Source organism: Bos grunniens, chromosome X (genome assembly GCF_055505025.1).
Source record: "Bos grunniens cultivar Pamir isolate PY7600 chromosome X, Bosgru_T2T1.0, whole genome shotgun sequence".
Classification (NCBI taxonomy): domain Eukaryota; kingdom Metazoa; phylum Chordata; class Mammalia; order Artiodactyla; family Bovidae; genus Bos; species Bos grunniens.
Genome location: NC_141194.1, coordinates 31,325,339 through 31,352,153, shown reverse-complemented (window position 1 = coordinate 31,352,153; position 26,815 = coordinate 31,325,339). Strand labels below are relative to the sequence as shown.

The following is a 26,815-nucleotide window of genomic DNA, read 5'->3' as shown; positions in this document are numbered from 1 at the left end:
CAGTCGTGTCCGACTCTAGCGACCCCATGGACTGCAGCCTACCAGGCTCCTCCATCCATGGGATTTTCCAGGCAAGAGTACTGAAGTGGGGTGCCATTGCCTTCTCCAAAATTTAACATAAATAATGTAGAATAAATCACTTAGAATTTAGAACAGTAAAAATGACATTAGAAGACTATTAGTGCCCTGAGTTGATTATTATTAAGGGGTGAATGGTTCTTCTGAGGATATAAAGACCTATTTATTCCTGAAAATACATGTTTGAAAGTGTATGTTTATCTACCCATTTGGCACTAAGTAATATCATTAAAGCAAAATGAATGATTACTAAGAAATCATACTTAGTTTTAAAAACATGACAGAACACTGAAAAAAATGTAGGGCAGGCATTTATTTTTGAAATAAAGATTTAGAAACATTAGTGGTAAAGGGAATATGTATACATATCATATTACAGAAAATGGCAAAGTCACATATTCCCTTCCTGAGAAAAAAATGTCCATATTTAAATCTTCTAAGTACCTTCAGCAGTGATGGTTTTCTTTTATGAAAACAAAGGAAATGGGATATCTTAATCTATTATCCTTTTGTATAAATATACAAGCCATTCTATTTTAATCATATTCAGATTTTATATCATTTTTACTTGCCTCAGTTCAGTCTATATATGTTAATTTTTTTATTAATCAGCTTAGGCTACCATGACAAAATACCATAGAGTAGGTGGCTTAAACAAGAATATTTTGTTTCTCACAGTTCTGGAGGCTAAGAAGTTCAAGATCAAGGTGTCAGTCTAGTAAGGACCCTCACCCTGGCTTGCAGAAAGCCACTTTCTTACTGTATTCTTACACAATGGAGAGGGAGGGAGAGTATGAGGGATGGGGGGGAGGAAAGAAGAGGATGAGAGGGATGGAAAGAGTGGGAGGGATAACTTTTCCTTCCTCTGCTAGTAGGGCCATAATCCAGTCTGATTAGGGTCACATACTTATGACTTCATTTAACCTTAATTACTTTCTAAACAGCCTGTATTCAGATACAGGTCACATGCGGGCTTAGGTTTCAACTTATCGATTTGCAGGAATTTCAGTTCCATCCATGATCCTTTTCTTAAAACAGTTTCATTAGTTTGATTAATATTACCAGCTTAGCTTAATTGTTCATTGACTAAAAATCAAAGAGTTTCTTATCTAAATCTATTTCGTTTCATCAAGAGATATTACACCTAGCAATATAGATATAATAATACAGTTCCTTAAATGGCCCTTGTATACTTTAAATTATATGACAATATACATAAATAGCAATACTCATTGCAACTTCAAATGCTCATACTCAAAGTCTCAATATTCATGTCAGCCTCAGGTACATGTTTAAGTGTTCATGAAACAGTGATGGCTGAAAGTTTCTACTGCAGGTGGCACTATTTTAAATGTATCATTTCTCCAGCAAAATAAGAAAAAGTGTAAAACTCAATTTTCCTTAAGATGGCAGTATCTCCTGTTTTATTAAAACATATTTAGCTGGATATAAACAAAATCAAATAAATAAAAATCAATAAGGCATGAGCTCTGGGAAGATAGAATTTCTTTGAAATACTGAATCTAGAATTCTTTTCTATCAATAATGCATAGAAAAAATAACTATGCATAGAAACACACCATGAAGGTGTATATTTTTTCCTGCTACACACAAATAAAATCCTTACACTCAAAATGGCAAATGCTTTCACTTCTCTGAAGGGAAGAATAGTAGGAAAGATCTGTAAAAAAAACATTGAATTTGCAGCTTCAACAAATGTGTGCACACCTCTGTTAAAGAAGCAAATTTTGTTGAATATTTGTATTTGTCTCAAAATTTCAGGGTATTTATTTTCATTGCAACATTTAATTAAAAAAATCTTCACTGTGCTATTTCTTCATGCTTATGGCTGCATTATTGGTTGTAATATATATATATATATATATATATGTATATGTGTATATATATATGGGGGGGGCGGTTCCCTGGTGGCTCAGTAGTAGAGAATCCATCTCTAAGCAGGAAATGTGGGTTCGACCTCGATCTCTGAGTCAGAAAGACCCCCTGGAGAAGGAAATGGCAACGCACTCCAGTATTCTTGCCTGGGAAATCCCATGGACAGAGGAGCCTGGTGGGCTACAGTCCATGGGGTACCAAAAGAGTCAGACATGACTTAGAGACTAAACAACAGCAACAAAATATATATGTGTGTATATCTTCTCAGAGCTAATATATCATGGATTTTTATTTATTCTATTTTTGTTTACACACCCACATATATATCAAGAGATAATAGATTCTGGGCTTTTTATTAAAGCCAACCAACCCATTCCTAAGATGTAGGAACATCAGAAGAGTGGTGGAGAAACACTAATTTGTTCATTCTCTGTGTAAGAACATGGAAGAATTTGACTTTGAGAGTCTTAGTTTTAAACACTGAGAACTGAAACACAGGATTAAATCATGATTTTCTCTATTAATGAGGGTAAAACTGTGTTATGGTGCTAACTTTTTTACTCCCTTTAAATGATAAATTAATGTTTAAGGAGAAAGTGACCTATTGTGTTGTTTTTGTGCTAAAGTGAGACACTTCAATGATGCAATGACAATAAAATCAACTGTTCTAAATATTTTACAAATATCTTTGCCTCTGAGACAAATAGTATTTTTTGCCCATTTTGATTACTTAACAGCAAGGGCGAGCCTCATTTGTATATCAGTTCAGTTCAGTTCAGTTCAGTCGCTCAGTCATGTCTGACTCTTTGCGACCCCATGAATCGCAGCACGCCAGGCCTCCCTGTCCATCACCAACTCCCGGAGTTCACTCAAACTCACATCCATCGAGTCAGTGATGCCATACAGCCATCTCATTCTCTGTTGTACCCTTCTCCTCCTGCCTCCAATCCCTCCCAGCATCAGAGTCTTTTCCAGTGAGTCAACTCTTTGCATGAGGTGGCCAAAGTATTGGAGTTTCAGCTTTAGCATCAGTCCCTCCAAAGAACACCCATATAGAGGATTGTAAATGTTGCCCATCTCTTTGACAGATGATTGAAGGTTTTCTAAAAGAAACATGCCATGTCTTCAGTTTGACTTATATCCTTTTATTTATTTAAAAACTGTGGCCATAAATTAATTTTATTTATATTAGAGAAAATAATAGTAGCTTTTCTTTCTCCCTGATACAGGATGCTATCTTTTGGATAAAGGATCTCATCTTTCATAGACTGTGTTTATTCACTATTAATATTCAGAATACGTAATATTTCTAAAATATGATTTTTTTCAAGTAAGAAGAAGGTTATTTTAAAATGACAAAAATATGAAAGTTCCAATTAAGTAGCCATAATTAAACTTGAGTTGAAAAAGTGAACCAACTTTACAATATTGTATTGGTTTTGCCATATATCAACAAAAAAAAAAAGAAAAGAAAAAGTAAACCAAATTACATTTTATGGTCATTCTTTTCAGGTAACAGAAAGAAAGCAACAGTTGGAGAAATGCTTGAAATTGTCCCGTAAGATGCGAAAGGAAATGAATGCCTTGACAGAATGGCTGGCAGCTACAGATTTGGAACTGACAAAGAGATCAGCAGTTGAAGGAATGCCTAGTAATTTGGATTCTGAAGTTGCCTGGGGAAAGGTAAAACCCATATCACTGAAGGTTATTTTTAACATATATGAGGACATAGTGTAATTTGATTTTTTAAGGAGCTGTTAATGTACAACAATAATAGAACTGTAAATATTATCATGCTTCATTTTCCCTTTCCTCAAAAATTCATCAGTAGTTGAACTGTATATTTCAGAATCACACTAAAGCCAGTGGGAACCTTCAGCAAGATTTTCTCCAATGGTTATTTAGAATTAGGTAGGTTCTGAATAAGTCCTTAAAATATATATACATCATTAGTCAGAAAGTCAGTTCAAAGATGTGACTCTGTGTTCCCTAGCTTGGTTAAGAGAGACTATTCAGATGGACCCCACAACCGTGAGGAAGGCAAAGATGCAGAGACTTCAGACAGTTAGGCTGGACAAACTTGCAAGATGAGCAAGTTATTGATGTCACAATCATAAAAAATCTCCTGGGGTCTTTATGGCCCCTGTCATTTCCACCACCAAACAGCCCTGCTGCTGCTGCTAAGTCACTTCAGTGGTGTCCAACTCTGTGCGACCCCATGGACGGCAGCCCACCAGGCTCCCCCGTCCCTGGGATTCTCCAGGAAAAAACACTGGAGTGGGTTGCCATTTCCTTCTCCAATGCATGAAAGTAAAAAGTGAAAGTGAAGTTGCTCAGTCATGTCCGACTCCTAGCGACCCCATGGACTACAGCCCACCAGGCTCCTCCGTCCATGGGATTTTCCAGGCAAGAGACTGGAGTTGGGTGCCATTGCCTTCTCCCCAAACAGCCCTGGGTTTCCCTTAATCCTCAGCTTGTGGATTCTTAGTGTTTCTCTGACAGCCAGTCAGACATCATTGTTCTCTACAATTCAAAGTCAAAGCACCAATAGCTTAATTTTTTTTTCAGTTGACATATTACTGGATTACTTGAAAGTATGTTGATATAAACTAAATAGTTGATATTAATAGTGTGTTTTCACCTTAAACTTTGCCAAGCCACTGGGCACTTAGAAAAAAATCAATCATAGCACAACCCGCTTCCTCAATTTTTTTTAAATTAACAAGCACATGCCTGCATTAACTAGATGTTTAAGATATCTGTGCTTTATTTTTAATGCAAGATTTATATCTGGATTAACCAAATTTGGGAACTTTAATTGCATTATGTAAAAACTTAGTCCTACAGTGAGACCAAAACTGAAAACTGATTTTCTTCATGTAGATTTGGATGACATGCAGTTGTAAAGATTTATTAACTACACTTTATTTTCAAATAAACAGTAGAGAATGAATTTCTTTTTTCTTCCTGTTCAGAATAGATTTGTTAGAGATAAGATATTGACTTACAGTTACTAGTTCAGGATCATATATATTGTGAAATCATTAGAGTAGTGAGTGTACAGAGCATACAGATTAAAAGTTACATTGGCCTTACTTTTCTTTTTCTCCTATCACAAAAACAAACATTATATTTCTATTTATTGGGAATCAATAACATTCATGTATTTAAGTGCAGGCTAGGTAGCTGTAAGAAATAAGCCAGAATTCCACTTGGTAGATCTGAGTCACATGATCGTATCTAGCCTTCAAGGAGGGTTGCAAAAGATGTCTCCGTCTGGCTGAGTAGTCAGTGTCCTGATGAAATGATGAGTAGGTAATGTTCTAAAATGAAGACACAGAGGAAGCATTCTGGAGGACAGATTTATTTATTTTTTTATTTTTTTTAATTTTTTTTGGAGGACAGATTTAAATAAATCAATTCTGACTATCCCATTACTGGCTACAATTGTTTAGCATATCAGTTGAACACAAAAATCTAACCATAGAAAAATATTTATGTAATTAAATAGAAGTTTATATCTCTGATGATCATTATGTTTGGAAAAATATAAGCTTCAGCAAAGTTTAATCTACATGATTTACTGACTTTAACCACTAAGAGATTTCTTTTATTCCTCATTTAATTTCAGTAGTCAAAAGTTCAAAGCCAGTTAAATAATTCTGCCAGATTAAAGCCTTTTAATATCCACAGTGTTAGCTAAAGATTAAAATGGTTAAATATAATTCCCTAGAAAAATAATTGGTCCTTTGATAGTTTAAATCCTTCAGCATTTTCGATAGTTCATATTTACCATTTTGCATACATTGCCCATTAGTTTTTCTTAACACAGTCTTAGGATACCAAGAGTTACCTGTGAGAATCACACGCACATACACGTACATAAATGCTGAGTTTAACTCTGAGTATTAAATAACACAAAACAATTGATGTCTAGTCACTGATGTAACGAGTCATGATTTTCACATGTATTTCAGGGACAAATGTTTATAATAGTCAACATTAAGAACAACAATTATAACTTTACTCAGTTATCCTTCTCTCCTTTGGCTGCACTTTATTCCTAAAATTTAATGACAGTCACGTGACAGAATGTATCATTCTGTTTCGCCAGTGGTTCTCAGTGTTGGTTGCACACTGAAATCATCTGAGAACCTTAAAAGCCTATCAGTGTTGAGGGCCCACCCCCAGAAATTCTGATTTAATTGGACTGTGAGGTCAGTGTCTCTAAATCTCTAATATTCAGCACAGTTTGAGACCTATTAGCTAATGCAATACAAGCAGTCTTAGGAAATCTATGTTCAGTTCAGCCAACCATGTCCTGTATTTTTTTTTCCTCAAACAATCACCTTTCACAGTTTAAAGAGATCTGGCCTCTGGTCCTAGATTATCTGGATAATTGCCTCAACTTATCATTCCTCTTCGCTGTAAAAGCATGAGAACTATTACTTATTTCTAAAGTCTGTTGCACTATCATTCCCATGAAAAATTGCATATCTTTTTTTTAAAGAGAGCACAGTAATTTATCTGTGAAGTGAAATAACACTAGCAGATCATTAACTTGGTACAATGAATGCATCAAGCAGCTGTTACTTAGAAAATAGAACATCTGTTAAATGCCACTGAAGTCACTATTCACTGTCATTATAGTTATAGCTATAATTTCTGTTCTACATATTCTGCCTTCATGAAATTCTTTTTCATAGACAATACATTATTAATAAAAAGTCAATGCACACTACTATAAAAGCCACTCCTTACTGTTTTATAGTCTTAAAATTTATCATTATATTATTCCATAACATTAGCCTAATAATAAAATGTGTTCTAATCCTCAAACCATGACAGTAGAGTTGGGGCCTAAAAAACAACTAATATCATATTTTATCACATTTAAGACATATGAGATCAAGTGATACACTTGATTTAATTATAGATGTTGTGGATCAAAGAAACACCACTCCCTTAAATGTGAATATAGATTGCAAGTTTTATCTCATTTCAGAAACTTTAATATGTACAAATGCACATGTTAGAATTGTGGTAATGTGATAATTTGTTCACTTTCTTCCCATGAATATATTTTGTAGCTAAAGGTAAAAACTCTCTCTCATATCTGATGACCAGAAATGGTATAATATTTATGCAGACTGACTGAAGGCAGAATTCAATGGGGAGGGTAACCTTTTAAAATACCTTTTATTGGTTAGTCAACCCTTCTTATATGGAGAACTTGCACAAGAGATAAAAGAAGATCAAATAAACAAGAATTTTGCAGCATCCTAGTAAAGGAAGGAAGACATATGGAAATGGTGTTGTGACAATTTAAATCTACATTGAGTTCTACTGTTATCTGACATTTTTTTCCTGTATCATAAAACCTAAGAACACCAGTGGATAGTTCACATTTAGCTGCTGTTAAAACTCCTGAAACAAGACTTATGACCATGGCATCAGTTCAGTTCATTTCAGTAGCTCAGTCATGTCTGACTCTTTGTGATCCCATGGACTGCAGCACGCCAGGCTTCTCTGTCCATCACCAACTCCCAGAGCTTGCTCAAACTCATGTCCATCGAGTTGGTGATGCCATCCAACCGTCTCATCCTCTGTCATCCCCTTCTCCTCCCGCCTTCAGTCTTTCCCAGCATCAGGGTCTTTTCCAATGAGTCAGTTCTTCGCATCAGGTAGCCAGAGTATTGGAGCTTCAGCTTCAACATCAGTCCTTCCAATGAATATTCAGGACTGATTTCCTTTAGGATTGACTGGTTGGATCTCCTTGCAGTCCAAGGGACTCTCAAGAGTCTTTTCCAACACCCTGTTCAAAAGCATCAATTTTTCAGTACTCAGATTTCTTTCTACCGTGTCATAAGTCAAAATAAAACTGAGTGTTCATAATTGTGCTTTTAATTCAGCTTTAAAATTGATCCTAGAAGTTGTCACATTACTGTAAGATTGAAAAAACTAAAAGAGCTGAGTTTCAATTTATTCAGTTTAATCATTGAATTTGAACTTGCCCGTTCAAAATGGTAGACCTTCCAAAACCCTCCCCAACCCTCACCTCATAAGGCAACAGAAGGGAACATGTATGCTGAGGATTTAATGCATTTTAAGAGGAAGAAATACATTTTCAATTTGATTTATCCATCTCATCAACCCCATAAGTCTACATTTCTTAAAGAGTACCAGGTGAGGGTGTAACAAGAATGACCAACACAGTAGCTATAGTTGAATTTAGTAATTCAGTTCTCAATACATCTGCAAGTATGGACGTTCTTCTGTTGTAGGAAGCTTTTAATGTATGGGAAAATGGTTCCTTGACATCATAAAATATATGTTTTTAGTTTCCAGTTAGTGCCCCATATTCCCCTTTTCCTCTTCCTTGCAAAGAGTCAGACATGACTGGGCAACTGAACTGAACTGATTCCCCTTTTGGTGGCATTTCATTCCAACCTTCATACTTTCTTATCATTTTATACAGTCTTTAGTCAGTCTAAACCATCCAGCCCTTTATGGTAAACTCTGATTTCAAGCATTACCTCTCCCTTGAAGCCATTTACACTTATTCCAGCCATGAATTATCCCAGCCATGAATTATCCTTTCCTCCAAATTATGTTCTTTCTAATATGATAGCAAAATGATTGCATTCCAACTTTTCTCTACAGCTACACTTTAGATAACATTAGAGCAGAGTATACAAAGATTGCCTCCTTCCTTATCTCTGGCAGTGAAAGTCACAGTGTAGAGTGAGTGTTAAGCATCTGATGTTCATTGCCTCATCAAAGTTGAAGTCCACATCACAGAGCAAGTTCAGTAAATTTCTTAAAATCTAAAATTTATTGTTTGTAAGCCATGCCATTAATTCAAAATGCTTTTGTGGGGAAATTTTTTTTAAAAATTCAGTAAACAAGCACAATATATTTCCTAACCCAAAATAGTATTTATACAAGTGATTCAATACTAGTTTGTTCTTGAATATTACATGTAAATGTTCAGCTTTAGGTCTTTTTACAAAAGGAGTGTATTTTTCTCCTGAGTCACTTTTAGCCATAAGCAGTTTTAAACTACTACAATGATCACTGCTTTTTTTTCAAGTTCATATTCATGATGGTGCTAACTTCAGCATACTTGAGTTTGTTAACATTGAAAACCCTGAAATGAAATCAAACATTAGTCCACATGTCTTGTTTTCTTATGCTCATTAACTGAATGAAATATCACTGGGCATTAAACATTTTCTCTTGAGAAGTAGCTGGAGAATTTGGGTAGATTTTAATGCATAATAGTTGTTTGGGACCCCTTAACTGTTTGCACCATTATTCCTTAAATTCAAAACTTCTCTGATGTCTTCTGAGATTTGGGAATTTCCATCGCCTTTCATCACTTTGGCTGATCTGGGAAGGGACAGATGTCTGTGTACATAACTTTTTATACCAAAGCTTAAACTTAGTGTCATCTTTCTGAAGCTATTTTTAGGAATAATTAGTGATCCAAATATAAATTAAGATTTAACTTTGTGAAGTGTTACCTTTACAAATAAATGAACTCTAGTGACAGGGCAGTAGTTTGGAATGCAGGAAGTAGGAAATGATCATTTGCATATATTTTCATGTTTTTTTATATTCAAATATAAGTTTTATAAGGGTAAGGACTTTGTTTCCATCCTTTTACTCACAGTACCTAGAACAATGACCACCACATATAGTTGTAAAGATTGTGTACTAACAAAGGGTACAGGCAAAAGGAGTAAAAGGACTGAAATGTAGTCCGTGACACTCACAAGTCAAAATCCAGAATGACTTTTTCTCCCCCAAAACAGCATTTCTCATAATTTCATAAAAAATGCTGAGTAAAATCCCCTATGTCCCTGCTGAAACAGTGATGCATTTAACAGGCGCTCCGTAGCATTTAGGATTAATACGTGAAGGAATTCATTTTATGAACTGCTGTGCTCACTCATGTACAACAGATGACACCTACATTACAAATAATCCTCTGCATGGTAGCTGATAAGTTCATTGAGCATTAATTACCTTAAGTTCAAATATTTTTGCATTGAAAAAGGAAAATACAAATAGAAAAGCCTATCTTAGAATTGAAGAAACAGTGATTGTCTTTTGTATAGAAATTAGTTTATACCCTCTTTTAGCCTCATTTATCCCCTTCCTTATTTGGTATTTGTGTGTGTGTATGTATTTGTAGATTTATATATATTTCAAGTAGACTAGGACCTGATAATATGGAGGAAAGGCAACCGTAAGAATTATTTTGGTGTATTACAAATATAGAAAAGGCATTTTGAGAACATCTAGAACTAAGGATATATGCTCTTAGGGACCACCTTTCTCTCATTTACTTGAACCACTTTTCTTACTCTCTGTGCATATATTTCATGTTCCTCTATGCAAAAGGTCTCCCTCCAGTTCTTGTCATTGCTGTTTCCCAGTAAGAATTTGTCTTACTGTGGCTTTGACTTGCTATGGTAAAGACATCAGCTTCATTCTAAATGATTTCTCAGCTGAGGTGTTACCCTAATCTCTGTATCTCTTAGTTAAACTTCTTGAGAGAATATCTGTTTGGCTCAAACTTACCCACCAGGGAATGTCAACAACTGTATGTGGGTAGGGGAGAGATGGGGGAGTGGGTGGGGAGGGGCGAGAGTAGAGGCAGGGAAATGCAGGAGGGTCATGTGGTTCACCGTGACACGTCACAAAAAAGGGCTGTAGACAGAGCTGACAGTAAATGTTTGTACTAGGATCAATTTCCCATCAACTCTCTACGTAATTTCCAATACTGAATGTGCTTGTTTGGGGGTTTGAAAATAAGTCTTAGAAAGTGTTGGTGCTCTCTTAAGGGATTTTAATAGTATCTCTTTACTTCTAACTGAAATTAAGCACTTTTTTGTTATGTGTGTGAGCAACAAACCCTAGTGATATCAGTAATTCCTGTGAATTTGCCACCAGTCACAGATAAATTAATGAAAGATAATTTTATATGACATTCTAGTCATTCAATATAATTCAGAACACCAGTTGTGCTCATCACTACTTTGAAATTATCCTCAATGTCTGTTGCTAGATCATTATAGTTACACATGTTAGGAAAGAAAACATTTATTGCCACCTCATAAATTTAAAAAATATATTTTCTATATTTTATTATAGTATAATTATTTTTATTTAAAATCTAGTGTATCTAATTTTATGCTTTTAAAAACATTATTATGAGAAGGGATATTTAAGTTTTGCCAGATGTCAAACAGGTTTGTGGCACTAAAAATCTACAAATTCCTGCTATAGCAATTCAAGAGAGCAAAAATTGCTGAATTTTCTAAAAGCAGTTGCTTATTGGTGGATGGGTTTTCCAAGATCTACATTTATCCAATACATATACAAATTAAGTAAATATAAATATGTTTAGATTGATAATATATATGCTTATTAAGTGTATATAATCATAAATAAGTATGGCATCAATCATGTTTATGTGTAAATACATATCCATATATACTCTGTAGAGAACTGCAATATATAGGATATGATTTTCATCATTCCCAAAGATATGGTTGAAAGTTTAAACCCTTGAAAAATCTTACCATAGTAACTAGATGCATAGTCATTTCAAAAGCATTAAATCTTAAGGCTACAATATATTATGTGAGGCTCAAATGCTGTTCTTTTTACAGGCTACTCAGAAAGAGACTGAGAAACAGAAGGTTCACCTAAAGAGCATTACAGAACTAGGAGAGGCCTTGAAAACGGTTTTGGGCAAGAAGGAGACCTTGGTCGAAGATAAACTGAGTCTTTTGAATAGTAACTGGATAGCCGTCACTTCTCGAGCAGAAGAGTGGCTAAACCTTTTGTTGGTAAGAGGATGAAAGATTTTCAACCCTTCTCCGTCATGAGAGAGACATTATAGAAACTTTCAATAATAGTCTTTATGTTCACAAAATCCTCAAGTCCATGTAAATGTTGATTCTTTTTCAATATCTACATTATATTTTTCCATACTTATATTCTGTACGGAGATTGAACATAAAAGTAATTTGTATGCTACTACATTTTTGTATTTTAGAATTGTGCAAAGTAGGACAAATACTTAAAAATACTGTCTGCCTAATACTATGTCATGGTTTGTCTCTGTAAAATTAAGGAATACCAGAAACACATGGAAACCTTTGACCAGAATGTGGATCATATCACAAAGTGGATCATTCAAGCTGATGCACTTCTGGATGAATCTGAGAAAAAGAAACCACAGCAAAAAGAAGACATGCTAAAGGTAGCAAATAAACTTTTATGATGAGTAATGTTCACACTACACAACAGTTATATTAATCATCTTTGTCCTAAAAGATGCCAGGGACTTCTTATTAAAAGTGAAAAATATCTTCCTTTCTTCCTTTCCTTCTCCTTCCTTCCTTCCCTTTCTCCTTTCTCCCTTAATTCCTTCTTTCCTTCCCTCCCTACTTCTTTAATTTGAATGAGAGTTCATGACTTAGAAGAGCTCTGTGATCTGGACATCTGTCCATATTGATCTGTCAGCTAATTACACACAACTTAAAAACCTGATAAGAAAAGAATTCTTGGATTCATTTTGGTGTTATATGGCAAATCATGCCAATTTTAGTATTAGTTCTATATGCCTGTGCCTAACACAAAGATTAGTTTCATTGCATCATTCACAGCCCATCTGAATAAACACCAGACGTCCAATCTGTATACATTTTGCCTATACAAAGTCTAAATCTTAGTAACAATACTGAGCTTATGTAAAACTGAACTTTTCATTCTTAACTACATGTAAAGTAGACATGGCTTTGTGTTCTCTCTTTTTGTGTCAAAACCAATTATTAGGACATCCTAAGCTGTCTTTCTTAGTGGCAACTTAGCCTTTACTTTAAAAAAAAAAAAAAGGTTCCTGTAAAAAGAATGAGAGTTATAATATGCAAATATATCATATTAATGGTATATTATATTTATTTGATGACATCTTTTCCAATTAAATAGGAAGAATTACATTTGAACAAATCTCATAAATTAAACAATGCCTTCCTCTGTTTTGTTGAAATTTTTAATAATTTTATTTGATTAGTGGGTTACTATTTAAAGAATCCTCAAACACTGTAGCTTCTGTCTATACAATTGATTTGTTCATTTTTTTATGAAATCAATATTTTCTACAGATTGCAATTCATTTGTAATGAAAAACTATAAATGTATTGCAGGCTGTGCCCCAAACATACTTGCTCTATTGTCTGTACCTTCTTTTGTTCTTCCTTCTCCCTGGATGTGTAGGTAAGGGATGTCACCTTACAGAGAAATTCCTTCAGGGTCTTTGGAAAAATAGAAACTGAGTTATTTCACTCATAGCCTCTCCAACCCCCTCTGTCAGGCTCAGCTTTCCTCAGTCACTCTGTCTGTGACACAGAATCCCTATCTGTTAGAAAATCCATTTTTTTTCTGTGACAATCGATACGATAAAGCAAAAGGGAATTCATAAGTCCTCGGAAGGAATAGAAAATTGTTCTTCAGCTCCCTTTCTTCCTGAGCATGTGTTAAAGTTGTTCCACAGCTTTGAAATTGAGGAAAGGTACGACTAAATATAAGACACAACAATTGTTGCTGGCAACATAGAAAAATCAGGAAAACATCCCTTGTCCTTCTTCAGACTAAGGAAATGCTTTAAATAAACTTAGATCAAACTGAAGCAAGGACAGTGACCTATTTTCCTGAGCTCACACACATTTTCACTTTACTCCTGTTTATGGAAGTTGGCTTTTTCCTCCCTTGGTTTTCTCTGCATGTGTTCTTTTTCTTTCTCTGTCTCTCTACCCTCTCTCTAGTTCTCTCTCTCCCCTCCCCACTCTCTTTTGCTTTCTTGCTCTTTCGGTCTCTTTCAACCTCCACTGAATTACTAACTTCAAGCCCTGTCTCTTGCTCATGGAATATAGCGCTTAAAGGCTGAACTGAATGACATACGCCCAAAGGTGGACTCCACGCGTGACCAAGCAGCAAACTTGATGGCAAACCGCGGTGACCACTGCAGGAAAGTAATAGAGCCCAAAATCTCAGAGCTCAACCATCGATTTGCAGCCATTTCTCACAGAATTAAGACTGGAAAGGTAGGAAGATCTGCTCCAAGGTGGAAACTAGTGATAAATGGTCTCTTGCGAAGGTTGCGCAGTACTCTGAAGGGGGCAGGCCACCCCCACAGCAAAGTTTGCAAAAGAAAAATGAAGGCCAAAATGTATTTAAAGAAATTTTACCACTGAATCTCATGGGAGATCAATCTGTCTCCCTTTCTTCCTCCCTAGCCCCTGTGTCCCTCTCTCTCTGTCGTTTTGTTTTTCTTGGCACAGCCCTTCTAGAACTGGTTTCCGTATGTACTGCTTTATATATGTACTTTCAGGGCTAACTTACAGTACAGTAACGAATAGCATGCTGCAGGCCAACAACAACAAAAAGCACAAAAGACATACATCTAAAGAAAGCGCTACTGACATATTTTGCCAAATATAATATTGCTTGTGTACAATATGGAAGAAATAGCCAAAATGAGGCCTTGTATGTCTCTGCATGATCTAGGGTTGTTGTACATCTTTACTGGTTGTGCACATGTGTGTATACGTGTGTATTTTAACTTGCTCTTGCTAGTTGCCGATTCTTACTGTGATAAAATCCATTAGATTATAATGACATGCAAGCCATGAAGACAGATAATTGCAAAGCTTATATATCCTCATTTTGTAATTTTATATGTCTATTTATACTTACTCTATTTAATGAAGAACCAGGGTATATGGAACTTTTGCATGAGAACCCTTTATATTTGTATAACATATAATGAGGGCAAAAATATTATAGGTAGCTTGCAAAACTATATAAACTCAGTATTCTTGAATTCCAGCTCTTTGGGGGAGTGTCAAAATGTAAGGTATTATCTCCCAAATTTATAAAATGTGGTTTGACACATTTTTCACTATATATGATATGCTTTCAAATACAAAAATGTATGTAAATGAAACACATGTGCTTATATATACAGATAATTGTTAGAAATAATCTTAAATGAGAATAACATTATTGCAGCATTTGTGAGTAAATGTGATGTGATGTCAGGTAAGTTTCCTGAAAGTTAGAATATGTTTGAAAAATAGTTTTAATAATTATAGACACTCAGTAATAGCATGATTTACATCTTCTAAGGCATTACATGTTTTACTGTTATGTATAATAGCACATATAAAGGAATTCCTAAAATATATGGAAATATGATATAAAACTTAAATACTTTATTGCATGTGAAACATAATTACTCTTGAAAAGTCTCCTACCCAAAGCAAAAAGGTATTCACTTACCTTAATTCATTTCTTTTTATTTGTAATAGTTAACTTAATTAGTTCTGCTCATTTATATATTATTTTAAGTAGTGGTTCTCACCTGAAAAACACCTTACAGGCTCTAAAATTTTATTTTCAGTTCATAGTTTTTTTTTTTTTTGGTAAGAATTTACTCTGCAGTTTAAATAAACAGTTATTACTTCTGGAGATATCATTAGATGAGTAATAGTTAAACAACCAACAGTTATTTCATTCATCTGAGAGATTACTGCTAATGCTTCGTTACTAAGTTTTGTATTCTTCCCATCATACTTTTTAATAAATCACTGAGCTAGAGAATATTTAAGGGCAGACAGGGTATTATTTTCTTGATTTTTTTTCAGCAGTTAGATTGAGATAAATTATGTCACAAGATTGTGACTTGTAGGTATTGAATAATAAGTAGAAGTCAGCCTGTGCCATACAAACTGACATAGCATGACCAACAGAAGTTTCTGAATTGTTCTACTTTCTGTAAGAATGTGTCAGTATACTGCCAGATATCATGTGTCAGGTGAGTCACTTGATGTGTTTCTTTTATTACTCATACTGAAGAAAAGCATATGAGATTTTAAATCAATATTTTCAACTATATATTAATTGATGACAGTCATTTTTACCTTTCAAAGTACTCCTTTTACACTAAATTGATAGAGATGACTGGATGCAACAGTGACCCCATTTGGGGTCTTTGAAGAGATAATTAAGCTTTGTCATCATGATGAACCAAAAAATATGTCATTAGAACATATGTGATATTTTTCTTATTCATTGTATCATCTAATGGTATTGAGTGTCCATTGTGCTTGTAAGTATGGGAATATACAAGAATGTTAAAGATACTTGCTTAAAAATACATGTCTACAAACACAAGTTTAACTACTTATTGCAGTCATATCATATGCTTAATACTAGTACATCTTCATGGAGATTTTCAGTTAATAATGAGGTGGTCTCATCAATCACATAGTGTAATAGGAAGAACAGTGGACATAGGAGATGGATGGACTTCTGAACTTTGTCAGCATTAGGCAGAACATGCGATCTCTCTGTAATTCCATTTCAGTGTTTATAAGATATGGGGGTTGAACTAGATAAGTAGTTTTTTAAAGGAAAACTATCCCCCCCAAAAGGAATTATTATATAGAACTGAGTATATAAAATGGATAACAGTAGAATTACTGGATGGTGGAATCTCTGATCTTTTATCTTTCTTCTTCCTATGATGAGGTTCAGGGGTATAAGTTATGTGCTTAGAACACAATATAAAATTTCTGGGTTGGATTAGTTAAATTTAAGACTGATTAGTTGTAATAGTCCCTGATAATTCTAAACTTTGTTGGTGCAGTGAGACATGTAATGACTTGTATGTGCAGTGCTGAATTTCTTGGGAATAGCATTTGATCTCAAAGTCCAGTTCCTATTAGAGTAGGGCTTCTGGAAGGTAAGACTTGTGTGGAGAATGACTTTCTTAAGGTTGAGTATATGTGTAGTTTTCCCTTAGTAGAAAAACTTGGGAGAAATTTTACCATGATAAAATAAGCAGAAATCAACTGGGAGTGAATATGGAGAGAACTCAGTTTAAGAACTAATTTCAGGATCCTTTTTAAAGGTCAACTAGAAAGGGCAATTGAGTAAAGCAGAAATTTACTGTGAGAACTCATTGATAATGTCTGGATTCACTATTTGGTGAAGACTTTGTGTCCTGTGAGGACTGTCCATGTCAAGAAATTCCAAAGTCTAGAAAGCAATGTATATTGAGTTCCTCGGTTTAGATTGGCTGAGAACTTGTCCATCAGCTGCAGTTCTCAGCAGCAGTAATTTTAATTATATCAGTGAGAAACATTGTGGTGAGAAGAAAAGTTCTTAACTCCAAGCCAGAATACTTGGAGCGTGATCTTGGATTTGATCCTTTACCTCACAGAACCTCATTTCTATCCAGAAAAGTAGTAAGGTTATGCCTATATTATCTTAAGCTCAAGATTGTGGTGAGGATCAAATGATCTAAGATATATAAAAGTATATATTGAAAAAAATCTTAAAATCATTATAAATTATATAAAGTGGTCAAAATAATTCATATAAATAATAATTTCCATCATTATCTATATTAGACTTAATGGCTGAATTTTGAGAGTTGAAATAAAAATTGATGAGAAAAAGAAATGGAGGAAAATGGAGGAATAACTGATACCTCTTTCTGGTCTCTGCTGGAATGGGTAGAGGCCAAGAACCTGTGCCTTTGCGATTTCCATTGCAAAGGCCAGCCTTACAGATTATCAAAGGAACCAATTTAAGAACTGGAAAGTTCTAATTGTCCTAAATAGGGTCCATAAAGTAAATGAAATGCTATCTCTTCTCATTTCATTTAGGTTAATCAGTAGTATCTTGTGGCTTGAGAATGCTTAATCTCTCCTAGTATGTATGAAATCAATTTGAGAAGATGGCAGTTTTGATGGGGAGGGTCAGAGTTATAAAAAATCAATCAGCCATAATGTCAGAACCCTGGCTAAAGATAGGAGAAAGACACCATGACTTAACTCTTTTTGATTTAAACCCTCAGAACATGGTAGCATAGTGTGCTGGTGGTTGCGGGGAATCCTATCAGCAAAAGAAAGTGGCAGGAGAAAAAAGCTTGGAATGGGTAACAGGAAGGCACAAGTAAACAGACTCCTTTAGTCTTGTTGCACTTGGAAGCTCTATCTGTCTTCATCATCTGAGAAAAGGAGTTGGAGAGGACAGTCAACAATTTGAGAAATAAGATATTTGAGGTAGATCTTAAAAAAAATTAATAAAGGAGGGGTTAGAAAAAGGGACGAATATGAATGAGTTGTTACCAATCATGCACTTTCAGGTAATGAATTTTGCTACTGTGGTACCTAAATGGTTAAGTAAGATGTGATGGATTCAAGGAGCTTACTGTTTAATGGTGGAGTTAGATATATTCATGGATACTGGGCTGACAAAGAGTGTATGCTGAGTGGATTTAGCAGCCACTCCAGCAACCTAGAAGAGGTAACAATTGTGATAAATCTATGACAAAACCTCAGGAGCATATAGTATGTTCAGTGGAGAGTAAGTTCAGTTTACTTATGGAATAGAGCATGGAGTACGAAACTTGGCGTAGATGATAAGACTGGAAAGGATGATGAGACATAGTTTGGGCAGAGGTCATGACAACCAGACTAATGATGTATGCTTAATTCAGTATGCATTGAGGAATTCTTGATTTTTGTTTGTTTTTCATGCACTGTTGAAAGATTACCCCTGCAGGAGCTGTGAAGAAAATTCAACCGAATAATGACAGGAAGTAGGGAAACCAATTAGGGATCCATCACAGTAGTCTACATGAGAAACAGTGAGAAACTGAAATAAAGAGGTATTTGGGGAATGGAAAGGAAATGACCGTCTATAGAAGTGACTTTCTAAACTTTGTGTACCTGAAGACTAAGATTTAGTAGGCCTTTAGTGAGGGCTGATCATTTTCATGGCCAACAGTTTTTCAGATGTTATTGATGCTAATAATCTAAGAACCATACTCTGAGAACCACTGGTCTAGAAGCTAGGCTGAGAACTAGCCTAGAGGTAAATCACTATATGAAGGCCAAGAAGATGAGGAAATGAAAACTGAGTCAGGAGTGAATACTAACTAAGTGTGAAAGGCTGTCTCTGAGACAGAATAAAATTTACATCAAGATATATTTGTCACATTGTAATACTTAGTTTTAAAAGCATATTGAATAAACAGATTTTAGCTATGTCCTACTAATATAGCAATTGCATTACTTTGTAAGAAACTATTATGAAACTTATACACATGATTTCCATAGATTGTGATTTCTTCTAGAGATTTAGAAATATTTCACATTTCTGTGGAGCTAAAATGTTACATATTGACTGTGTAATTGGTACTAAACCAAAGAAAGGTGAACTTGTTTTCTTATGTCTTCATTCTTTATTAAAATAGATTTACGTGCCATTAAATTCAGTTCAGTCACTCAGTCATGTCCAACTCTCTGCGACCCCATGGACTACAGCACGCCAGGCTTCCCTGTCCATCACCAACTCCTGGAGCTTACTCAAACTCATGTCCATAGAGTCGGTGATGCCATCCAACCATCTCATCCTCTGTTGTCCCCTTCTCCTCCTGCCTTTAATCTTTCCCAGCATCAGGGTCTTTTCCAATGAGTCATTACGTATTATGTGTCATTAGGTATTATATACAATATGTTCCTTAATTTCCATATGGGTCTTAAAATTGCTTTTGAAATCCATGTAGCAGTGTGTGTGTGTGTAATTACAACATGAGATTTGAATGATCTTCTATCACATATGCAAATACTCATAATATTATTGCTGTAATATTATAAAGTGTCAAGATTTTGATCTCCAATCAGTCCAATCCAATCAGTGTTAGCAGGTGCAAAAGTAATCATTCTTTGCATCAGAGACTTTTGTATATGTATATGTGTTTATTAATATACATGGCTATAAGAGAGCCAGTGAGTTTTTCATTTAATGTAGAATATATCAGGAAAAACACATGGTTGCATCTAATTTTATCTTAAATAGTGGCTTAATATGTGAAAAGTATAAATAATTTAAGGATATCTTAGATACTGTGACCTTCCAAAACATCAGTGGGAAATAAGTAATCCATCTTATGAATGTGACCTAAGAAATCTAAGATTCAATGGATTTGAGAATTTTAACTGAAAGTCAGTTTTCAATAATCAGCTTTATCAATACAAATACATTTATCTTTTTCCCCTTTGTAGTCTATTTCTAATGTAACACCTTCTCTGACAAAAGAGAACACTGTCTGTTAATTGGTACAGGTGTTCTTATTATACAAATATGTTTTTAGTAAAATTTTCTACAAAGATATTATTTTAAAAGGCATAGATGAAAACTTAGATAAATATATATAGCCATCACATAATTTTAAAGTATTACATATGGAATAATCACAGCCAAAATCCTCAAATAATAAATTAGTACCCAGACTTTGTATTACTCTACCTGCTAATTTTATTTCACTGAAATAAGCAAGTTGTTAGCCTACCAACAGAATTTCTATATTAACAACATTTTTTGCACATTTGTAATATCCTATCTCTGTAACAAAATTAGTTCTATTGGAACTTGGATAACACATTCCTTTTGTGATCATTTACAGTATTTTCAAAGTAGTTGTTAATTGAGTTTGGTGAGCAGGGTCATTTGCTAGAACTAACTAGGTCCTATTAGCATGACATTTAAAATGATTAAAGCGATTTAGTGATTTCTGACTATGATACTTTAAAAAAGGCAAATGATTCCTCCAATCAGTCAACAGATGTAAAAGTAATTATTCCTTGGACCAGAACTTTCAGATGTTTACCAGGGGTTGTGAGAGAGCCAGGGAGTTGCCCTATTTCTCCGTTAGATAGCCTGGTTAAAAAACATAGATCCTAATTCATCACTTTGTCCACTCCAACATGCTGACTCTCAGCATACCTTCTTATCTCTAGTTGTATCATCAGATAATTTTTTGTTGGTCTGTTATGCTTTAATATGAAAATGTCTAGTCTCCCTTAAAACAATGATTTTTGTACTTCTTCCTATTAAAAATAATTATAATTAAACAAAAACCAGAAATGGGAGATGAATAAAGGAATGAAGGGAGAAAGGAAGAAAGAAACAAGAAAAAGATAGACAGTTTTCCAGCTGTAATATTTTTAATTCATCAGTCTCCCCCTATGTTTTAGAGTTAAGTCCTTTCCTCTGCTATTTCAGTTGCTACTACTAAACGTATATAATCATGAGATAGAAAAGTATTTCAAGTTATTCTCAATAAAAAGTAGAAAGTGTGGTGATTATTGAACCACCAACATGTCTTAACCAATTAGTGTATTTTATATCCAAATCTAAAAGGTGTGACCATAACATTAATCTTATCAATTCAAAACCAACAGATATACTATGTAATGTCTCTTAATTAGCTTTACAAATTTGGGAAGTTACCACAATTTCACATTTTTATCCTCACAGCATCAAAGATAAGCCAGTACCTGATCTAATATTAAAGAATGCAGCCAATGAAATGTCAGTTATCCAAGTCAGTTTGTTTTATCTTTAAAATATTATGTCTATGTTCCTTGGATATATCTCTTATGAATTTAAAATAAATCAATGAATAAATCTATAAACTACTTCATCTGATTACCTTTGTTTTAGATAGATCTTTCAGTACACTTATTTCCCTTTGTAAGTTTTCTTTCCTCTCCAGATATTTTGATTTGAAATAACTTTATATCATATCAGCACTGTGTCTTTTCTGTATCATAGGATGTTACTGATCCTTGAAACTTTATCCATTTTGATTTCCATAGATTATTCTTATTTAATTTTAAATCTATACCAATATTGTAATGATTAATAAATTTTCAAAGCTGCAGAATGGAAAGAGGAGGCTGATTTGAAGCAATTTTAAACCAATCTATAGCATTTGGAATATTCATTTTTAATTCAGGTTTCAGTGTAATTTGAATGTAGTGGCCGTATATCATGATTACTAAGATTACATAGTCCATATTAACAAATGTTTACTTTGCTCTCTGTGTAAACATAGTCTTTATTATGTTAGTGTACCTGTGCACGTTAGAAGTAATATTTAATCAAAAGAAAGCTTACATTTTAAAAATGATAAAGTGTATCTGAATAACTTTGAATGCTTCCAATTTACAATGAATCAATTTGTAATTGATTTTGCTTTTTTCAGTCTGTTGTTGTTTGTTAACTTGTTATATAAATCACCATTAATGCTAAAACTTTAACAAAGCCTTAAATTTCATTAATCTTAAATCATACAGCAAAGCACAATTAATAGCTGTTAAGCAATCTGAAGCCACATTAAAAATCAAGGAAAACAAAGTGTTGTCTTTCTCAGTTTCTCTGTCTCTTCTTTCTTTTTTGTCCGTTGATCTATCTGTTTGATTATTAAACTACCCTATGTTTTACTTTATTTGTATTTTGTATGACTACACAGTCATGCTAAAGCTCTTAAGATGAAAAGGTAAGTAAAAAATTAAATCGTACAAAACCTATGCCTGGTTTGTACTTTCTGCTGAGATACTATAACTTTTTATTATTTTCTATGTATTCTAAAGCTTATCTTGTGTGCACTGTTGGAAGTATGATTTAATTGTGATTCTAGTTCTTCTTTGGTCATGTACTTTCTGTAAAGTCAGTAGAATTAATATATGCTTAAATTAAGATAATTTATCTACTATTGATTTCAATTTATTCAAATAATTTATCATAATACTGAATCAAAGAGGCAGGCCTTATATACTTTATATGACTTAAACTTTGATGACTCACCAATGAGCTATTACTCATGATTCTTTGCTTCCCTCATTTATTTTATAAAATTCCATAAGTATTACAAATTACAAAGCCAACAAAGACCAAAGAATAACATGTAAAACTTTTATTGGTCAGAGAAGTTATGACCTAATGGTGAACCAGTGAACTCTTAAGGAAAAGCAATTAAATTTTCCCAACTTCTTGAAAAATATTAATTACATGGATGTCAAATGGCTGGTCTTATCCTGCCAATAGCATAGCTTAAATAACTGAGTTGAGTAGGTATGGTCATTTTGGTTATAAAATTAATTACTGAATAATTTGATCTATTGGATGTTCTAAAATTAGTAATTTATAAAGCAAGCACATTTTATGTTTAAAAAATGAGTTCCTTTTGCTATGGAAAATACAGAATGATATAAGATGTATTCCCAACTTTAGGAGTTAGAAATCTACTGGGAAGACAAAATATAAACCCTTGAATGTTAAATACTATTACATTCTAGTATGTAAATACATACTGCAACACAATCTAGGATTACACATGAGGAATAGAGACTCCTAATAAAACCTCTCAAACCCATCCACATAAATGTTCCTATCTCCAGAGGGCTTCCTGAAAATCCCCATACGAAACATGTCTGAATACAGGTAAATGAGATGGACATTATAAAAAGTATCTAAATCCACTAAAATTTACTGAATAAAACATCAGCATTTTAACTCCTATTAGTAAAACATTACTTCTGTGAGATATTTTATACTAATAATGAACTTTTGGTTCTTCTCAATGTCATAGCCATAATAGTTGCTGTTGATCTGTACTGTGGCTAATGTGGCTACTATCAGTAAAGTAGCCACAGATTACATATGGTTATTGAGTATTTGAAATGTGGCTACTCCAAATTAAGTTGTGCTCTAAGTATAAAATACACTGTGGGTTTTCAATTCTTCACATGAAAAAATGAAAATAAAATACCTTATTAATAATTTTATAATGATTATAAGTTAAATAGTATTTTAGATATATTGGGTAAATCCTAAATCCATCTGATGCTTTTCACTTTTTAATATGGCAACTAGAACATTGAAAATTAAATATATGACTTGCATAATATTTCTATATCGCTGCATACCTCTAGTAAACAAAGATCTTTGAATTCAGAGGAGAGAATTTACTTTAAATATATAAAATGTTAGAGAATTATTCATGTGAAAAGTATCTTACTTCTAACATATACTCTAATACATCTAGCACTGGAGTGGGTAGCCTTTCCCTTCTCCAGGTGATCTTCCCAACCCAGGGATTGAACCCAGGTCTCCCATATTGCAGGCAGATTCTTTACCAGCTGAGCCACCAGGGAAGCTATACATCATTATCCTGCTTCTGTTTATATACTTTCAGCAGTGAGACACTCACCACTTTAAAATGAGTGCTTTAAAAAGACAAAAATTGCAGCACTAATTAGTTGTTTCTATATTAAACTAAAATTCAGGCTCCAAGTAATTTCTACCCAATTGATTCTAGTTGCTCACTTTGGAACTGCACAGAATAATTAAAATCTCTAATCCATGTAATAGTTTTTTAAGAAACAAATCCATGGTAGTCTTTGATCAGGAAATCTAGACTCTACACGTACTACTAATGAAGTCTAAGTTTACATTATCTTGCTTGAATAATTCATAACTAAGTACTAGTGTTTCCGAAAATCTGTTTGTATCTACTTATATTATTTTTGTACTGAGTGGTGTCATGTTGCTGCTAGCATTGGGCCAGCAATTAGTATACATCCACGCATGAAGTGCTGGCTACTCCAGTCTCTTCAATTTTATACAATGGAAATTGTGTTACTTACAATTCCAGGTCATTCAAGAGCTCCTTCAAATTTTTCTTCCACTATTCCATGATTAGTCATGCATTCACTGAATTTTTCAGGAAAATTTCATTTATAAGTGCCTTCTATGTACCAGAAATGACTCTAGGTTGAACAAGACAGACAAATTACTCATCTTTATGGGATGTTTGTGGAGCTCATCCCTCTCACCATGTGTTTTTTACATACTTGTTGATCTCCAAATAATTCCTGATGAAAATGCTGCACAGGGCCGAACTGGTGGAAAGCTTTTTGTCATCCTCCTTGACCCCACTATATTGATGCAGATTGATTTTTGTTGTTAAGAATAATATGACTTTACCAAACTGAAGTGTCAATTTTTCCATGTTTACCTTTAGAATTCCATGATTTTGTTAAATAAGTTGTTAAAATAAAAATGCCATGTCAACAAGTGTTTATTTTATCCTTCATAAACTGGACATTTTCAAAAGAGGAAGATACTGACTCGAGCCAATGGATGGGTACAAATTTGAAGGGAAACAGTAAGAGCCAATATCAATTGAGCCTTTTATATACCAAACAACATTCTAACATATCTGATGCTCATAAAAGCTCTATGAGGTAGCTATTCTTCTTATCCTCACGTTACACATAAAGAAACAGAGGCTCAAAGAGGAGATAACTTGCCCCAAATCTCTCAGCTGCTCAGTGTTGGAGCTCAAGTCCAAACTAGCCATTCTCTTGCAGGAATTTTAGGCTCTTCACCAGAAGGTGAATGGAGAAGGCAATGGCACCCCACTCCAGTACTCTTGCCTGGAGAATCCCATGGACGGCGGAGCCTGGTGGGCTGCCGTCTATGGGGTCGCACAGAGTCGGACATGACTGAAGCGACTTAGCAGCAGCACCACCACCACCACCACCACCACCAGAAGGTGAAAAACATTCTAATCCTTGAGGGAGAGATACTAGGAGTTCACCAATAGACCTGTAAGAAAGACCTGTATGGAACATTTAAATAAGGTTAGAAAGGTCCTTGGGACAAGATTAGGGGGAGCCTTGACTATCATGCTGGAGTTTGGACTTTATTTGACTTGTACTTCTTGAGCAGAGAAATAACATAATGAAAGCTGTGGTTCTGGAACATATTGACCCGATTACAGCCCACGGTATAGAACTGGTGAGGTGGGAAGCATTGTACATCTGTAAGGAGGTTTTTGCTATAGGTCTTGTGTGAGAACTAGGAGAGGTGGTATCTCAGAAAAGAAAGTGAATGATTCATGGTAAGTGAATTGACAAGTATTTGGTATTTATTAGACAATAGAGTGATGTGTTGGAAAATAGCCTGACTCATGTTTTAGACTTGGATGACTGAAAAAAATGACTTATATTTACAGAACTAGGGAAGTTAATGTTCTGAGCAGTTCTGGGCAAGATAATAAGCTCATTTCTAGACATGTTGAACTTAAGTGAGTAATCAGCTGGCTATGGAAGAGTCTAGATTGGAATTGAAAAGTGAGGTCACAGCTAAAGATAAATGACAGATATTATGAAAGTTATATTTAAGTTTTGGAAGATAGTACTCTTAGGGAAGGAGTACTGAGTTATTAATGCCCAAGTTCTGAGCCTTTGAAACTATTATATATGAATATATGGAGAAAGGATGAACTAGAGAGGAAGCACGTGTAGGACTAAATCAGATTATCCATTATAGATAATGGACACATGTTATTTTGATATGCAAGTACTTAAAAAGTTATTTTAGGTATCATTTATCTTCATACATTCACAAAATCATATATATATATGTATATGTATAACAATGCAGTTACTCTTATTAAATCTTAGGAAATGTGAACAACTCAATAACATAGACACCATCAGATTAATACTGTGTAGTTATATTAAAGGCTATTATTCTTTATCTTTACAATATATTATATAATATATGATTTTAATGTATAGAAGTATGTTAATAATAGAGATGCGAACACCATTCAAATGCCTATTTATAATACTTCCAATCTGTACTGATTCTAGAATATATTATTATATTTCAGATATTTATTAGGATTTAAAAACTAGTATTGAAAATAAGGCACTTTAGAAAGACTCCATAAATACTCTCTGGCATGTATACAAGTACCTAGAAGATAAGTGTTTATTCATGTTTCCTGTGAGAATTTTTTCTTGTGAATAGCATTCAGTGGTTCACTTTTTCATTAGTAACTAAATACCTTTAGATATTCTTTTTTCCTTTAACACGTTCCCACATTGTC

The 26,815-nt window shown here is 34.1% G+C and overlaps 1 protein-coding gene across 21 annotated transcripts in view; it reads left to right on the top strand.

The window, feature by feature from the left end:
* Positions 1-26,815, top strand: part of DMD (dystrophin) — a 2,667,987-nt gene that overhangs the window by 1,308,606 nt on the left and 1,332,566 nt on the right. For all 21 annotated transcript variants that reach the window (XM_086387503.1, XM_086387509.1, XM_086387510.1 and 18 more), the window contains 4 exons: positions 3,487-3,657; positions 11,658-11,837; positions 12,125-12,253; positions 13,926-14,096. In XM_086387503.1, the coding sequence (XP_086243629.1) occupies positions 3,487-3,657; positions 11,658-11,837; positions 12,125-12,253; positions 13,926-14,096 (651 nt within the window). The remainder of the gene's footprint in view (positions 1-3,486; positions 3,658-11,657; positions 11,838-12,124; positions 12,254-13,925; positions 14,097-26,815) is intronic.